A 14,960-nucleotide genomic window follows, 5' to 3' on the forward strand; every position below is an offset into this window, starting at 1 on the left:
TTTTGTATTGCAAAGCTTTGCACATAAACTTTTCTAGTGCATCAAAAGTGTATTGACGAACTTGAAGATAAATGATTTTATGGAGAAATTCAGAGGTTTTTAGTTAGAAGTTGAAGAAAATGATATTTAAGTAATTTCCAATCAGTATATGAGAAGCCCAATGCAGCGTGATCATCAAAAAAAATTTGAGGGGGCATTGGGGGGAGGTGAGGGTGTGGGGGCAAATGGGGAGAGAGGTGAGGGAGTGGGGACAAATAGGACATGTAATTAATTAAAAACATAGGGTGTCTCAAAGTTCTGTGGGGGCAATTGCCCCCACTAGCTCGTTTATAGCTCCGCCCCACTTGTATGGATGCTAACAGAAGCGGTAGTGGTGTATCCCGCTAATGTACGCCGGATGGTATAGCTAACCTCTAATCACGCCCGATGCGAGGGAACTAAATGAAACGCTCGTGAACTAGAAATCTCTTACTGGAAACCTCGCTATCTGTGTAAAAATTCTTTAAAGCAGAGAGAGAGAGAGAGAGAGAGAGAGGGAGGGAGATTGAATGGCGATTTCGCGCACAATTGTCTTCAACCTCCATTAATTTGCTCTCCATGGGTAAGAAGAAGTTGAAAGAAATCGCTTCTTTCGATCTCGTTTCTTCTAGTTTAGGTAATCTTCTACCGTTGTTCGATTTTCCTTACTATTTAGCACTTATTGAGTCTGTAAAGATAGGATTAAAGGTTTATGCTTGTCAACAAAGTTGTTGTTCTCGATTGTAAATTTTCTGCAATTTTTCTTTAATGGAGGCGGTTTTCTTTATGTTTCTAACTGGAATTCGGTTTTTTTTTTTTCTATATGTTTCGATGCCCAAAAGAATCAATCTTTTTTATGGGATCGAGACCTCCTAGAACACTTATGTTATGTGTATTTTGTGCATTATATCCATATATCTTTCATCGTCATCATTGTCACCTTCAAAGTTCCTTATCCCATGGATGTGGGGTTTAGTTATATCCAATATCTTTAGGCTCCAAATTAAGCCCTAATTTTTTACTAAAACCTACTTGCTTATAAGAATACAACTCCTAATATGAAATTGGAATTTGTAAGTAAGCAATTAAGGTAGGGCGGGTGATGTTTCCATAGATGCATTTTATGTGCTTGTGAGCGTTAAGTGCATTTGCAGGCGAAGACAGTGGTTTTATTGGATTAAATATGCTGTGAGTGATATTTAATGTCTGTCGATGGATGAAAATGCAACTACACAAATAGCAGCTCTGTTGATGAAGCCTAATAACAACCTGCAAATCTAAAATGTTATGAAATTAGTGTGACCAGATCATTGGATTCTTATTCTGGATGTTAGACCATTTATCAATTAGTTAACTTGATTGGCTTAGACCCCTCACAATCATGAGGTCAAAGGTATAATATTAGTATTCTACTTGTAAAAGGACACAAAGGAAAGAAGAAAAAGGCTGTTAGACTCTGTTATTGGTAACATAAACGTATGGCCATTTTCCATTTTAACCACACTTTGGAATAAGAATGATACCCACGTCCAAAAGTTCAGTTTTGTGTGCAAACATGTGTCCATGTTACAATTTTTTTTCTTCTCAGGTTTGAAGATGAAAACAAAGGTCTATACTGACTTTGCTGGTGTGCGGGTGGAAAGATGATTGTAAAATGTGGTTTAAAGGTGCTTGTGGGTATTATTGAATTACTAGTCTTATTTTGAGAGAGGCGAATAAATTGCAAAGTCTTTTGTGCTGGACACATTCCTATTCTAAAAGAAGTTGGGTGTTGAAATTCTTCTTCTTCTTCTGTTCTTTTTCACTATTGGGTGGCAAGACAGATTTGGGAACATTTTCTCGGGCTTTTCGGCATTATTCAAAGGAACATGAGATTGTGGGAGGATAATATTTTTGATCGATTGTGGGAGGATAATAGAGATTGATGTTATTTAATAAATGATAATGGTGGTACACCATATCTAAACCAGAAATAAGGATGCATATTTCAAAGAGTGCGAAATATGTTTAAATGGATAGTTATGGAAATACCTATTGTTTTTCTAGTTAATATAATTTCACGAGAGACCATATTTATCTCACTTATTCAATTTAATTGTAAGTCTAACATGTTATCAGAGTATGATTGGCTCCAATTCGCTATTCATATTTCACTACTTTATTCTTTCCTTCCCTATTAGCTTCTTATTACTTTGATAAATAATCCCCTCTTCTTATTCCACATTTCTAATCTCCCTCAACATTATAAATGCGTTCAATCTGACAATTTTCACTTGCTTCATTTATACTTACTACAAAGAGAGAACCAAGCCACACGATCCACTTAAATTTCTTTTTTGATGGATCATGATAGACCTGATTTAGTTGGCCACGTGCTTCAACAAACTCCAAGATGAGGGAGCGGGATGCGACAGAGGTGGACTTCACAAACATGTGATGACTGCTACCTTCACGATGGATGTTTTTCGGCAATATCAACCTTTTAATCGATTAACTAAATGATGGATATTAAATGTGACCAATGTTCTTTGTTTGGTGAAATGAACATGCGATTGCAGGAGGGTTAGAGATTGATGGTATCTAGTAAATGATAATGGTGATACACAATATCAAAACTAGAGATAAAGATGGGTAGGTTAAGAAAATGTGGGTTGTGTTTATATATTATAGCTATGCAACTACCTAATTTCCCTATTTAATGTAATCTCACCGGAGTTCATATTCCTCTCGATTATGCACTATAGTTGAAAGCCAGAAGAGTATCTGTCTTATGAAGTTACCCACCGAAGGTGAGATAGGATTGATGTTCAGTAGTTGCTTTAAAGTGCAGACACTCACTTCCAATGATGATGAATTCTTGAATTCTTGAATTCTTATTTTCAGTGCCAAGGAGCTTCCCTAGCTTAAGTTACTTGAGGCTTATCTTTATTTTTCTGTTAGGTAGAGGCTTATCTAATTTGATCAAATTCATTAATGGATTCGGGTGACTTCTAACAGAGTTCCACTTTATTGTTGGAAATATCAGAGTTAAAAAAAGTGATGGGTCTTTTGTTTGTGGTTTTCTTTCAGAAGTTTATGATGATCAAAAGCCAAAGCGCCATAGTTCTTGTTGCCATCACATTGCAGCAGGTTGTCAGGCACTTCCAGACAGAATAACCAAGAAGAAAGCTCGGGAGATAAAGAGCTTTGAACTAGCCTTTCCATTTTTCTCGGGTACAATTCCTCGCCGTGAGCGGTCAAAGAGGATTCTTATCAAGAATTCAATCTCCAAGCAACATAGGAAGCTAGACTCCAATGTGTTTGAGAGCTTCTTGGAGTGGGTTCTTGTTTCTATTAATCTATTGTACAAAAAAGTAGTATCTGCTTGGTACCTTTGGTTCTGAAGAATCTTGTTTGGTTTATGCAGGAAGTTATGGAGCAGCTTCTCAGAAGATAAGAAAGCCTCCTTTACCTATCTTGATTGCTTATGGTTTGCCTTGTATCGGAAATGGTCAACCAAAGCAAAGGTGTTGACATGGATCAAGAGTAAGCATATTTTCTCAAGGAAATATGTTTTTGTGCCCATTATCTGCTGGTATATTTCTCCATTCTCCAATCAGTCACCATAGTATTCTTTCATGTTGGTTGGTGTGATGCTATTGATTATTTGAGACATGGAATTTCTAGGCATCACTGGAGCCTTTTGATCTTTTGTCACTTTGGAGAAAGTTTGCAATCAAAAACTAGAACACCATGCATGCTTCTACTGGATTCACTTGAAATGGCAAATCCAAAGCGCCTAGAACCCGATATAAGAAAGTATATTCTTGATAGCTGCTTTTATATATATATATATTTTGTAGTTTTAAGTTTGAGTGACCCATCAAGCTCTATGTGTATATTTGTATTTCCAGGTTTGTATTGGACATCTATAGGGAAGAGGGCAGGTCAGAGAAGAAAGAGTCAATCGCCAAAATTCCTTTCTTGGTGCCTAAGGTGCAATTGGTGTAACTTCTTCATATCTTTTGTGATCCATCCTTTTGAGTTCTCATTTACATAAATTCTTTTTTCAGGTGCCACAACAGAAAAATAGCGAGGACTGTGGCATTTTTGTTCTTTACTTTATGAATTTATTTCTGGAAAGTGCTCCAGAAGATTTTAATATTTTTGGGGGCTACCCTTACTTTGTCAGTTCTTTTCTCCACGGTGATCTTAGTTAAATTTTGTCTACATCTTTGATTAGCAGTGCCTCTAAGTGATGGGAGCTTTTTATGTGCTACAGATGAATGAAAATTGGTTTAGTTCTGAAGGCTTGGAGAGATTTTGCAAGAAATTCTGTATGTTCTGCAGGTGAGTTTTAGAAGTTTGGACAGTGAACTAATCATTATATTGTATTTGCTTATTCCTGCTTTATAAATCACAATCTCGCTTGTATCATTTTACACAACAGTTTTTGTGGGGCCCACTTTATTGCCTTTCCTCTTCACCCCTCTAACTTTACTATATTTCTTCTTTAACCCACTTTATTGTTTTTCATCTTTACCTCTTAATCACAATTTTTTTAATAATACCCTAATTTTTTTCCGACTTTGCCCCGAACTCTAGTATATAAATGTGCCAATATTAGTTCATGATAGCAGTAGTGTGGAAAAACCACTGGCAAATTTTAAACTATAAATCAAAACACCCCCTAGCATCCTAATATGTAGTACTCTTGTAGAATTCTAGCTAATCCTCAGATGTAGTCCAAGGCAACCTTCTCCAATGAATCTTTGGAGTTCTCATAACTCACTAAGATAATCATTTATTCGTGAGAACTCAAGTGATGTAAAACGAGAACTTGTATTACTCACGCTCTAAATGTTTTGTGTGATTTCAACTTTGGTTACATTGTAAGATTAGTTTTGAGTGCAGCAAGGGTGCGACTGGATAAAGAGGTCAGGTCTGTGAAACCGAGTTAAGTGCATAAACTTCACAAAGAAAGAGAAAAAGTATCGCTTAAGGTCCTTTTCTCTAGTAGCTTTGTTGATATGACCAACATGTTTCTGGTGTCTGTTTTTCATCGATATAACAAAATGGTATGCTGTGCATTAGTCCTAAAATATGAGATGATTTATGTATCGTTTCGGCGAATTCTATTTGAGAGCTCATTGTCCCATTCGTACTTTGCAGGAAAATAAAACCATGGACACAATGATCAGGTATGATCATATTACTCTATATCTTTTACTATGACATGAATTAAGATAATTCATGTATGATTTTCACTGCTCTTCTTTTGTAAGTTCTTCGCTGTCCTTATGTTGCAGGAAAAAATATTGCATCTTGAGTGAGACCTGGCACAATTTGGTAATTTTAGAAAAGTAAGATGATCTTGTTAATCTCCCAAGAGAATTAGTTTCCAGCGCAGAGCTAGCACAGCAAAGAAATTTTCTCAAGTCATTAGCTTGTTATGAAATTACCCAAAGAAAAAAAAAAACTCCAACCTGGTATTATCAGAGAATTGGAAATTTACCATCATATACTGTTAAAAAGTTATAGTTTTAAACAAAACATTTGCTTACCAAATCAGTCAAAAACGGTTCGGGTAGTTGTTTTGAAATCTGTTATGATCTGATAATTTTGTGATGTTTCAGTAATTTCCCCAAGATTTGTGGGGTGAAAAACCCTTGTCCAGCTTCAATCTTCTTGATTTCCTTTTGTTGACGAATTCTGATTGTTGATCTTCAATTTTGTGGACTTTGCAATTGTATACCGCCTTCATTTGTTACTTATTTATAGTATTTTTGAATCCTTGATACATCAATATCATCAATTTTGAAGTTCGTGTAGAGTTTTCACATGAAGGCCACATGTCGTCTTGATATCACCAGTTAATTTATTCATTACCTCATGCCAAATTGGGGAACGCATTCATTGTTGTTTCTCTTTGGGTCTCTGAGTCATGAATTGTCGATAGCTCTTCCTTCTCTTGGACTCGGGTTCATTTATTGTGATGCTCCCACATACTTATTTTTCCCCTTATTTAGTGTTTGTGTGTGTGTGTTTTTATTTTTATTTTTTATTATCTAATGGTACCATAGATCTCCTTTGCTACATCTTCCTCCAAAGTCTAAGGAGGCAATTTTAAAGATGAGCTATCGTAGCTGAACCACTAGCATAATGGCAGGTTTTCTTTTTCAAACCAATTTCTAAGTTTCTATTTCATGAATATATATTTTCTGCAATTTGGGGCATGGAAGCTTGAGATCCCACTAATTGAAGATGAGTTATGGAGGGTGATTCTTTCTAAGAGCCTTGCAATATTTATATTCTATAGCCTTGACATTCCTTCTCGGGAGAATGAAAATTACTCAATGGCAACATCACAATCCAATTGAATTTGTTTTCCCATCTATAATCATGGAAAAATGAAAATTACTTTCAAATTTCATCTTCAAATTTGAAGTTTATACTTTAAACCCTAATATTTCTCTTCTTTTTCTTCCCAACCACCGCTATCATGACCATATTGATTGCCATTGCCACCATCTCCATCTTTGATTGCCCCCACCTCTCTTTTCTTCTTCTTCTTCCTCCCTTCATCACAACAATGTCATCTCTCTCTCTCTCTCTCTCTCTTATTCTTGCTTTAATTTTTTCCCTTGTATTTTTTAGACAGAATCAAACAATAGACTTTGATTTTTTTCCCCACTATACTCTTATTGAATGTAGTGAACTTTCAATAAGTAGGTACCAGATTAGTCGTACACTCGTACGCATAAGAGACACAATACAATCTTTCCATATCCATTAATGCTGTGTTTGGATTGAGAGAAATGGAGAGAAGAGGAAAAGAGAAGATAAATGAGTTTCTCTCCATTTATCTTGTTCGGATTGTTAAGTGAGGAGAGGAGAGAAAAAAATGTGAATTTTCTCTCTTCAAAAGTGGAGAGAAGAGAGAAACCCTTTTAAAATATTTTATAATTTCAACTTTACCGAAATCTCTTTAATTTCAAAGTTAACCCAAGTTCTCTCCTATCAATCCAAACGTGATGGAGAGAAATTGGGTTTCTCTTCTATTCCCTTCTCTTCTCTTCTCTTCTCTTCTCTTAATGAGTTTTTCTTCTCTCCACTTCTCTCAATCCAAACATAGCCTAAAGAAACATTGAGGCATTTGGTAATTACATGAGCTAGCATGTAATAAGCGAGCAATAAAGAAAGGTATACCACATATGTTCGACTTCCATTTTCCCATTATTCAAAATTTATGGAAAATGAATTTCCATGTTATCAAACTGTCCTTTAGTAAAGTTTTTATTTCTAAATGTCTCTTCACATTAATATTAATAGAAGGGTAAAGTATCCAAAATATCATTTCTCACATCTTTTACCTTACTTGAGTTTTTCAACGATGACAATGATTGTGATCCATTTCGATGATTTGTGACAGTGAATAATGAATAATGAATAAAGAAAGATATACTTTTAATTCCGAAGATTAAGACCGTTTTCGATCTATTCTAATAATTTGTAACAACAAATGATAAACACAATGTAACATACTTATAATTTTAAAGATTTGACAGTATCTTTTGATTTGAATGTCCATTTTCACTATTTTTATGAATTTTGAATATTTTGTGAAAATCTATACATCAACGAACTGAACACTTGAAATTTCAATAATGATGAGCTCATCACATGTTGAAGTTCGAACTCTCCATCAGATAGATTTGCACTAAATACCCAATTTGCATATATAATAATGATGAAATGAATGCCTAAATTAAAAGTTCTAATTTGATTAAGATTATCTTACCCTAATATTAATTAGAGTTTAACTATTACAAACATTCATTTTGTTTTTATTATATATATATATAAATTTTGATATCTTATAAAGATCTATCGAATGGTGAGCCCAAACCCTTGTTAGCATTGAGCTCATATCTGGAAAGGTGTATCAAAAATATATAAATGATGTAAATTTATGTTTTATTTGAATATATGATTTATTATATGGGAAGTTTAATTGACAAGCCAATGAATTGTCAAAAAGGGTCAAAAGTTCAAAAATAAATAAATTCAAGGGCACAATGAACATAACCCCTCTCTCCGACACCTCTATGTCTTCTCTGGTAAACCAATACGTCGATCATTCTCTGATTAGTCTCTTCTTCTCTCTATCTTTCCTCCTTCAATCTCTCTTTTCTTCTTCTCTGGTCTCTCTCTCTCTCTCTCTCTCTCCTCGTCTAGGTGATCACTCGTTCAATAGGTCGCCTAGAGTTGGAAGGGGGTGCCTTTGACATGAAATGACTTATCATTTTAGTGCACTAGAGATTATTGACGTGTCAATGAAATTCTCCTTATATTATATATATATATATATTTTTATCAAATTGAATTAGGATTGATCCGAACATATTGATTTTTTCAGATTGAGTTTGAAAAACAATACAAATCGGATGAAGTTTGGACTCAAATGATGCATCCGACAAATTCCATCTGCTTCGATATAAATTTGGTATCAATCACAAACCGATCCAAACATTTATTGACAGCAACCTACTTAAAAGTAACGAGTCGGCAAAACAGAGTCGGAGAATCTCATCTTATCTTATCTTACACAACAGTTCTTAATGGAATTTGCAGGAAACAAAAGCTATGAGATACAAAAGCAAGTAGAGTTTTTGAAAATTGATGGGCGATCATGCGGGAAGGCCACCTTCAGGAAGTTCCCAATTATCTTCTTGTTCATCATCTTTCTTGCTTTTTGTGGCTTCTTGCTTATCTGTTGGTGGGGGTCTCCATGATGAACGCCTGATGATTAATTTACAAAAATTAAAGAGATTTCTTACCAAAATTATAATCAACAAGAAAAATCCATTAGAGAAAATTCTTCTGTGATAAGGTTTGGGTTTCTCTGTTTGCATATTTTGGTTTCAGAGGCGTATTTTAGCAACTAGGGGATAACCAAAACTCACAAAGATAAATTTCTAACCCGAAAAAAAAAAAAAAAAACAAGAAAAGTGATTCTCGGTTGGTTTTCAGAGGCAAATTTTAGCAACTTGGACAGACAAAAACAACAGAATACAAATAGTAGATAACCAAACCTCACATTACTCCAAAAATCAATTTCTACCCAAAAAAATAAAAAAAACCCCAAGAAAAGTGATTCTGGGTTGGTTTTCAGAAGAAGCAAATTTTGGAGACAAAAACAACAGAACGCAAAGAATAAACCAAAACCCACATCCAAAACATCACCAAAAACACATAATTGGTACAAAAATTACAAGAAACGAGTTAAATTGGAAGCCAAACCTTCTTTTATTTCTCTTAGCAGCTTCTCTGGTTTTCCTCTTCTTCTCATCCTGTTTGTTCTCAAAAAACTTCCTTCTCTTACTCTCTTGAATCACACCAGCCTTCATTACTTCCCTCTTGAATCTTCTCAAAAGCACTTCTTCGGGTTCATCTTCGCCAACGATGACCTGAACATTGTAGGCAGATTTGAAAAAGAGGGTATTCGCGTAAGCGAGAGAAGGGCACACTACAGACATGAAATCCTTAGGAGAAGAAGAGTAACCATCGTTCTCTATTACTGGAACAACAGCTTCATCTCTGTTTCTTCGACTTTGAAACGAAGTAGAAGAAGAAGACGAAGAGAGAGTTGGGAAAGATTCAGAAGAAAGAGATGGAGGGATGAATGGGGTTGGTGGTTTTTCGGGCTGAGGTGGTTTTAATAGGTTTAAAAATGAAAAAAAGTTGCAGAGAGATGAAGCAGCCATGGCCAGAGAGGCTTTGATTTGTGAAGATAGTGCAGCTTTTGTGGTGATGATGGAGTGAAACTTAGAAAAATGCTGTCCACCGTTATTTTCCACGTGGCAAGAAGATAAGGATAGATCCTCAACGGGTCGGTTCCATCTTCATGTAGAGAACTGCTACTTGCACTCCAACTAGCAGTCTCAATGGGGTTGGTCGGTTCAGTTCTGCTCCTAAGGAACTTATGACCATAACCATCATATTTAATTTGATTCCCGTTCTTGTTGGTTTCGGTCCGATTATAAAATAAATGGAACTAGAATCAGATCTATCAAAAATCACGAGTACCCATCGATTTTGATTCTTAAGAATCAAATACAAAAAAAAGTATTTCAAATCATTTTAAAAAAATTAACATATTATCAACAAAATTATTAACTTAGTTATAATTTGTTATATTAAAAATACAAATTAATGATTTTTACAAATATATTTTTTTTAATCTTATTAAAAGTAATAAATTTTTTAAAGAATAATTCATTTTAAGTTTCAATTAATAATTTATATGAAAAATTGAAGAAGTTTATATAACATGTATTTATTTTGAAATAAAAAAAGTTTCTTAAATCATCTATGATATAGAAAAAAAAATGACAAAATAAATCGATTTTGGGTACTCATTGGATATAACCTAATGGTTCTAGTTCCTATCAGTTCAATTCCATTTTAGATTTGACTTTAATCAATTCTAATAAAAAGGGAATGGGAGCTAGGGTTTTCGATTCTGATTTTAGTTAAATGGGTATTCATTGAGACCCTTAACTTTTTCTTTTTACCCTTCAATTAAAAATAAAGAAAATAAGAATGTTACCCGATTCATGGGTTTGAATTCGAGTTCGTGGTTTGTAGTTCATCACTCGAGAATGAACTTGATTTGTAGGGGTAGACATATATATATATATGAAGGCATTTGAAGATTGAAATGATAAGTAAGATAAAAAAGAGATTGAAGATGACAGATTTTGAAAAGAAAAATTCAATTATTTATTTATTTATATATTGAATATGAGGATTTTTTTTTTAAATATCATTTTTCATTAGTTTATTAATAAATATCAAGGTCAAATGGATTTGCTATCACTTTGAAATTTTTTGGGGAATATCTCAAATATTATCAAAATATGGAGGGAGATATAAAAAAATTGAAGTAAAATGACTTCGTTTGATTCGTTACATTTCACAAATCCACAATAAATCGTGGTTCAATACTTCATTAACGAATTGAGTAAACGAAATTGAGAATAAGTAAAAGTTGGGATGTCCATAGAATCTGTCTCTTGTTTATATTTTTTCTTGCTTAGATTTAGAATTTTAAATGAGTCTAATTTTAATTATAGTCAATTGTTGAAGCTGTTTGCATGTGTTATAATACTTTATAGGGAAATGTTCAACACTAAACATTTTGGCAAAACATTTTTCAAAACATGGGTTAGAAGTTTTGGACCGAGGAGATCATCATCACCAAAAATCAGCCCCAATCCAAAACTTCTAACCCCATCAAAAATGGTTTACAAAAAATGGATGGTCCACGATTTTTCAACTTGTAAACATGGGGCTAGAAGTTTTGGAATGGGCTGATTTTTGGTGAGGATGATCTCCTCACCGTAGAGATCATCCTCACCAAAAATCAGCCCATTCCAAAATTTCTAACTCATGTAGGACAAAAATAGTTGGCTAAAATGTTGGCCAAAATGTTCGGTGCTGAATGGGACCCTACTTTATAATACTGAAGTTTTAAAGAATAGCACGTGAGTTGAATAAGTCATTGAATCAATCTTAAGTTAGTTGCTAGTTTCTAGGAAGAAGTGGTCTTAGTTGTTGCGTTTAATGCCCATTGTTTTAGGAAATTAGTTTTTTTCCTTTTTGCCTATTTAAGCTGCTTTGATTATCAAATGTAATTATCCACTCTTGGTGAATTAATAGTCTTTTTTGTTCTTTTGCATTCTTTGTTCTCTTACATCTGGTATCAGAGCCAGGTTAGGCTCCTGGCAAGAAAGAGCAGAAACTTGTATTGTTTAGCAAGATGACAGAGTCTTTGTTACAACCTTCAATTCCTCGTTTCAATGGTCATTACGACTATTGGAGCATGTTGATGGAGAACTTCTTGCGATCCAAAGAGTTCTAGAGCCTTATTGAAGACGATGTTCTTAAACCTAGGACCGAAGAAGAGCTGCAAGCATTAACGAATGCTCAGAAAAAGACGTTGGAGGAGCGAAGGTTGAAGGATTTAAAAACGAAGAATTATCTTTTCCAAGCGATTGATCGGTCAATCTTGGAAAGGATTCTTAAAAAGGATACTTCCAAGCAAATATGGGATTCAATGAAATAGAAGTACTAAGGAACAGTGAAGGTGAAACGTGCACACCTGCAAGCACTCTGTATAGAATTTGAGACTCTTCGTATGCAGTTAGGAGAGTCTGTTTCCCATTATTTCTTGAGAACGATGATGATCGCAAACAAAATGCGAACCCATGGCGAAAAGATGGGTGATATCATCATAATCGAGAAGGTTCTTCAATCAATAACATCGAAGTTTGATTATGTGGTGTGTTCGATTGAGGAATCGAAAGATCTTGATGCACTCTCAATTGGTGAATTGATGAGTTTGCTGTTGGTTCATGAGCAGAGAATCAATAAACATGTGACGGTGGAGCAAGTATTGCAAGTTTCAATTACCGATTCACCCTCAAAACAACAAAGGGTAGGTAAAGGACATGGAAGCAGTCCTCATGATCGCTCCACACATCACAAACCAAAAAGAAAGAAGCAGACCGATAAATCTGGCATCAGATGCTTTCGTTGTAACAAGTATGGGCACTATCACTCTGAATGTTGTGAAAACCTCAATAAAGAGAGAGAAGAAAAATCAAATTTCGCAGAGGAGGGCGAGGTTACTATTTTTCTGGTTTGTAATGCTAAAGAAGAAGTTCATCAAAATATGTGGTACTTGGACACGGGAGCCAGTAACCATATGTGTGGCGACATATCCATATTTCATGCTATGGATAACTCTTTTCGTACCTCGGTGAAGTTAGGAGACAGTTCCACAATTGAGGTTATGGGGAAATGCGAAATCAACATTCAAACTTTGGATAACAAGTTGCAGTCGATTTCAAATGTGTTTCATGTTCCAGATGAAAAGCGGAAGAAGCTCGATAATAAGGGAGTGAAATGTATTTTTCTCAGTGTTAGCCAACATTCTAAAGCTTACAGGTTATATAACCCAATCACCAAGAAAATCATTATCAGTCGTGATGTTGTCTTTGATGAAGAAAAGAGGTGGAAATGGACTGTTAATGGTGATGGACAAAATGTTCTAGATTTTTTTGGTGAAATTGAAGCTGAAGAGAGTCATACTGGAACACTTGATATGACTCCACCATTTCTGCAAAACTCTTCATCTAGAAAAGAATCATTTGACTCAGCTGTAGTGAGAACTGAACGCATTAGGCGAAAACCTGCGTGGATGCAAGATTATGAGATATGTGCAGTTACATCACCTGCTGATCTAGTAACTCATTTCACCTTGTTTTCTGGATGTGACCCAATTGCCTTTAAAGATGCTGTTAAGGAATCAAAGTGGCAGAATGCTATGGATGAAGAGATAGCAGCCATTGAGAAGAATGACTCATGGGAATTGGTTGATCTCCCACAAGGCCATACGACAATAGGTGTTAAATGGGTTTACAAGACAAAGCTGAATTCGGAAGGCAAAGTTGACAAATACAAAGCACGATTAGTGGCTAAGGGCTATACGCAAAAACAAGGCGTCGATTTTGAAGAAGTGTTTGCTCCAGTTGCTCGGCACGATACTATCAGGATGGTACTTGCATTATCAGCACAAAATTCATGGCAAAATTTTCAGTTGGACGTAAAATCAGCATTCCTACACGACGATCTACAAGAAATTGTGTATATTGATCAACCAACAAGATATGAGAAGAAAGGGAGAGAAAAGAAAGTGTATCAGTTGAGAAAAGCTTTATATGGACTAAGACAAGCTCCACGAGCTTGGTATAGTCGCATCGAGGAGTACTTCTTGAAAGAAGGATTTCAAAAGTGCCCTTATGAGCCCACTCTATTCACAAAAACAGGGTTTGATGGTAAAATTCTTATATTGTGCTTATATGTTGATGATCTAATCTACACAGGAAATGATTGGAAAATGGTACAAGATTTCAAGCGATCTATGATGGCGGAGTTTGAAATGTTCGATCTCGGGAAGATGCACTACTTTCTCGATTTTGAAGTTGACCAATCACAAGACGGTTTTTTCTTATCACAGAAGAAATACATCAAGGAGATCTTGGAGAGATTTGAAATGAATGATTGCAATCCAGTACGTACACCAGTTGAAGTTGGGTTAAAGCTAACAAAGGAACCTGAAGGAGAAAAGGTTGATAGCACTACATATAAACAAATTGTGGCCAGTCTTATGTACCTAACTGCAACTAGACCAGACATCATGCATGCTGTCAGTCTCATTAGTCGTTATATGGAGAAATCAATGCAAGTTCATCTTCATGCCATGAAACGTATACTAAGATATTTAAGAGGTACATGTGATTTTGGAATGTTTTATAGGAAATGATCATCCTCTGAATTGATCGGGTTCATAGATAGTGACTATGGAGGAGATCCCGGTGACAGGAAGAGTACTTCGGGTTATGCATTTATATTGGGTTCAGGAGCGATCTCATGGTCGTCAAAGAAACAACCAATTGTCACGTTGTCCACCACAGAAGCTGAATAAGTTGCTGCTGCGTATTGTGTCAGTCAAGCGATATGGTTAAGAAGGTTGCTCAATGAACTACATTTTAATCAAGCTAGCAGCATCCGCATTTATTATGATAACAGTTCAATAATACAACTCTCGAAGAACCCAATTTATCACGGACGAAGCAAGCACATTGATGTGCGGTACCACTTCTTACGAGATTTTGTCAAAGATGGTACAATTGATATTCTCCACTGCAGAAGCGAAGATCAGGTGGCTGATATTTTTACAAAACCTCTTAAGTTTGAAGCATTTGAGAAGCTCCGAGCACTGCTTAGTGTCTGTTTGTTTAAAGAAGGGACTGGTGTGGAAAACCCAGCATAACACATGATGAGTTTAAACTATTTTTTGACACATCCAGTTTAAGGGAGAGTGTTAAAGAATA

At 35.3% G+C, this 14,960-nt stretch overlaps 2 protein-coding genes across 3 annotated transcripts; one reads left to right on the top strand and one right to left on the bottom strand.

Annotated features, from left to right (window-relative positions):
• The first annotated feature begins 292 nt into the window (after positions 1 to 292).
• On the top strand, positions 293 to 5,199 carry LOC147400918 (Cysteine proteinases superfamily protein). Of its 2 annotated transcripts, XM_086441977.1 has the most exons (8): positions 293 to 655; positions 3,088 to 3,334; positions 3,425 to 3,592; positions 3,685 to 3,816; positions 3,912 to 3,993; positions 4,071 to 4,184; positions 4,280 to 4,347; positions 5,170 to 5,199. In XM_086441977.1, the coding sequence occupies exons 1-8, from the start codon at positions 598 to 600 to the stop codon at positions 5,192 to 5,194; spliced, it is 894 nt and encodes a 297-aa protein (XP_086298103.1). In that variant the 5' UTR covers positions 293 to 597; the 3' UTR covers positions 5,195 to 5,199. The 2 variants fall into 2 exon arrangements, with proteins under 2 accessions (XP_086298103.1, XP_086298104.1); XM_086441978.1 differs by lacking the exon at positions 4,071 to 4,184.
• A 3,263-nt stretch (positions 5,200 to 8,462) lies between these two features.
• On the bottom strand, positions 8,463 to 9,806 carry LOC147400919 (small ribosomal subunit protein bS21c-like). The gene is made up of 2 exons (XM_086441979.1): positions 9,301 to 9,806; positions 8,463 to 8,799 (listed from the first exon to the last, which is right to left on the bottom strand). The coding sequence occupies exons 1-2, from the start codon at positions 9,762 to 9,764 to the stop codon at positions 8,688 to 8,690; spliced, it is 576 nt and encodes a 191-aa protein (XP_086298105.1). The 5' UTR covers positions 9,765 to 9,806; the 3' UTR covers positions 8,463 to 8,687.
• Positions 9,807 to 14,960: the final 5,154 nt, after the last annotated feature.

The sequence above is a fragment of the Akebia trifoliata genome, chromosome 5 (genome assembly GCF_017979445.1).
Source record: "Akebia trifoliata isolate Shusen 1 chromosome 5, ASM1797944v1, whole genome shotgun sequence".
Taxonomy (NCBI): domain Eukaryota; kingdom Viridiplantae; phylum Streptophyta; class Magnoliopsida; order Ranunculales; family Lardizabalaceae; genus Akebia; species Akebia trifoliata.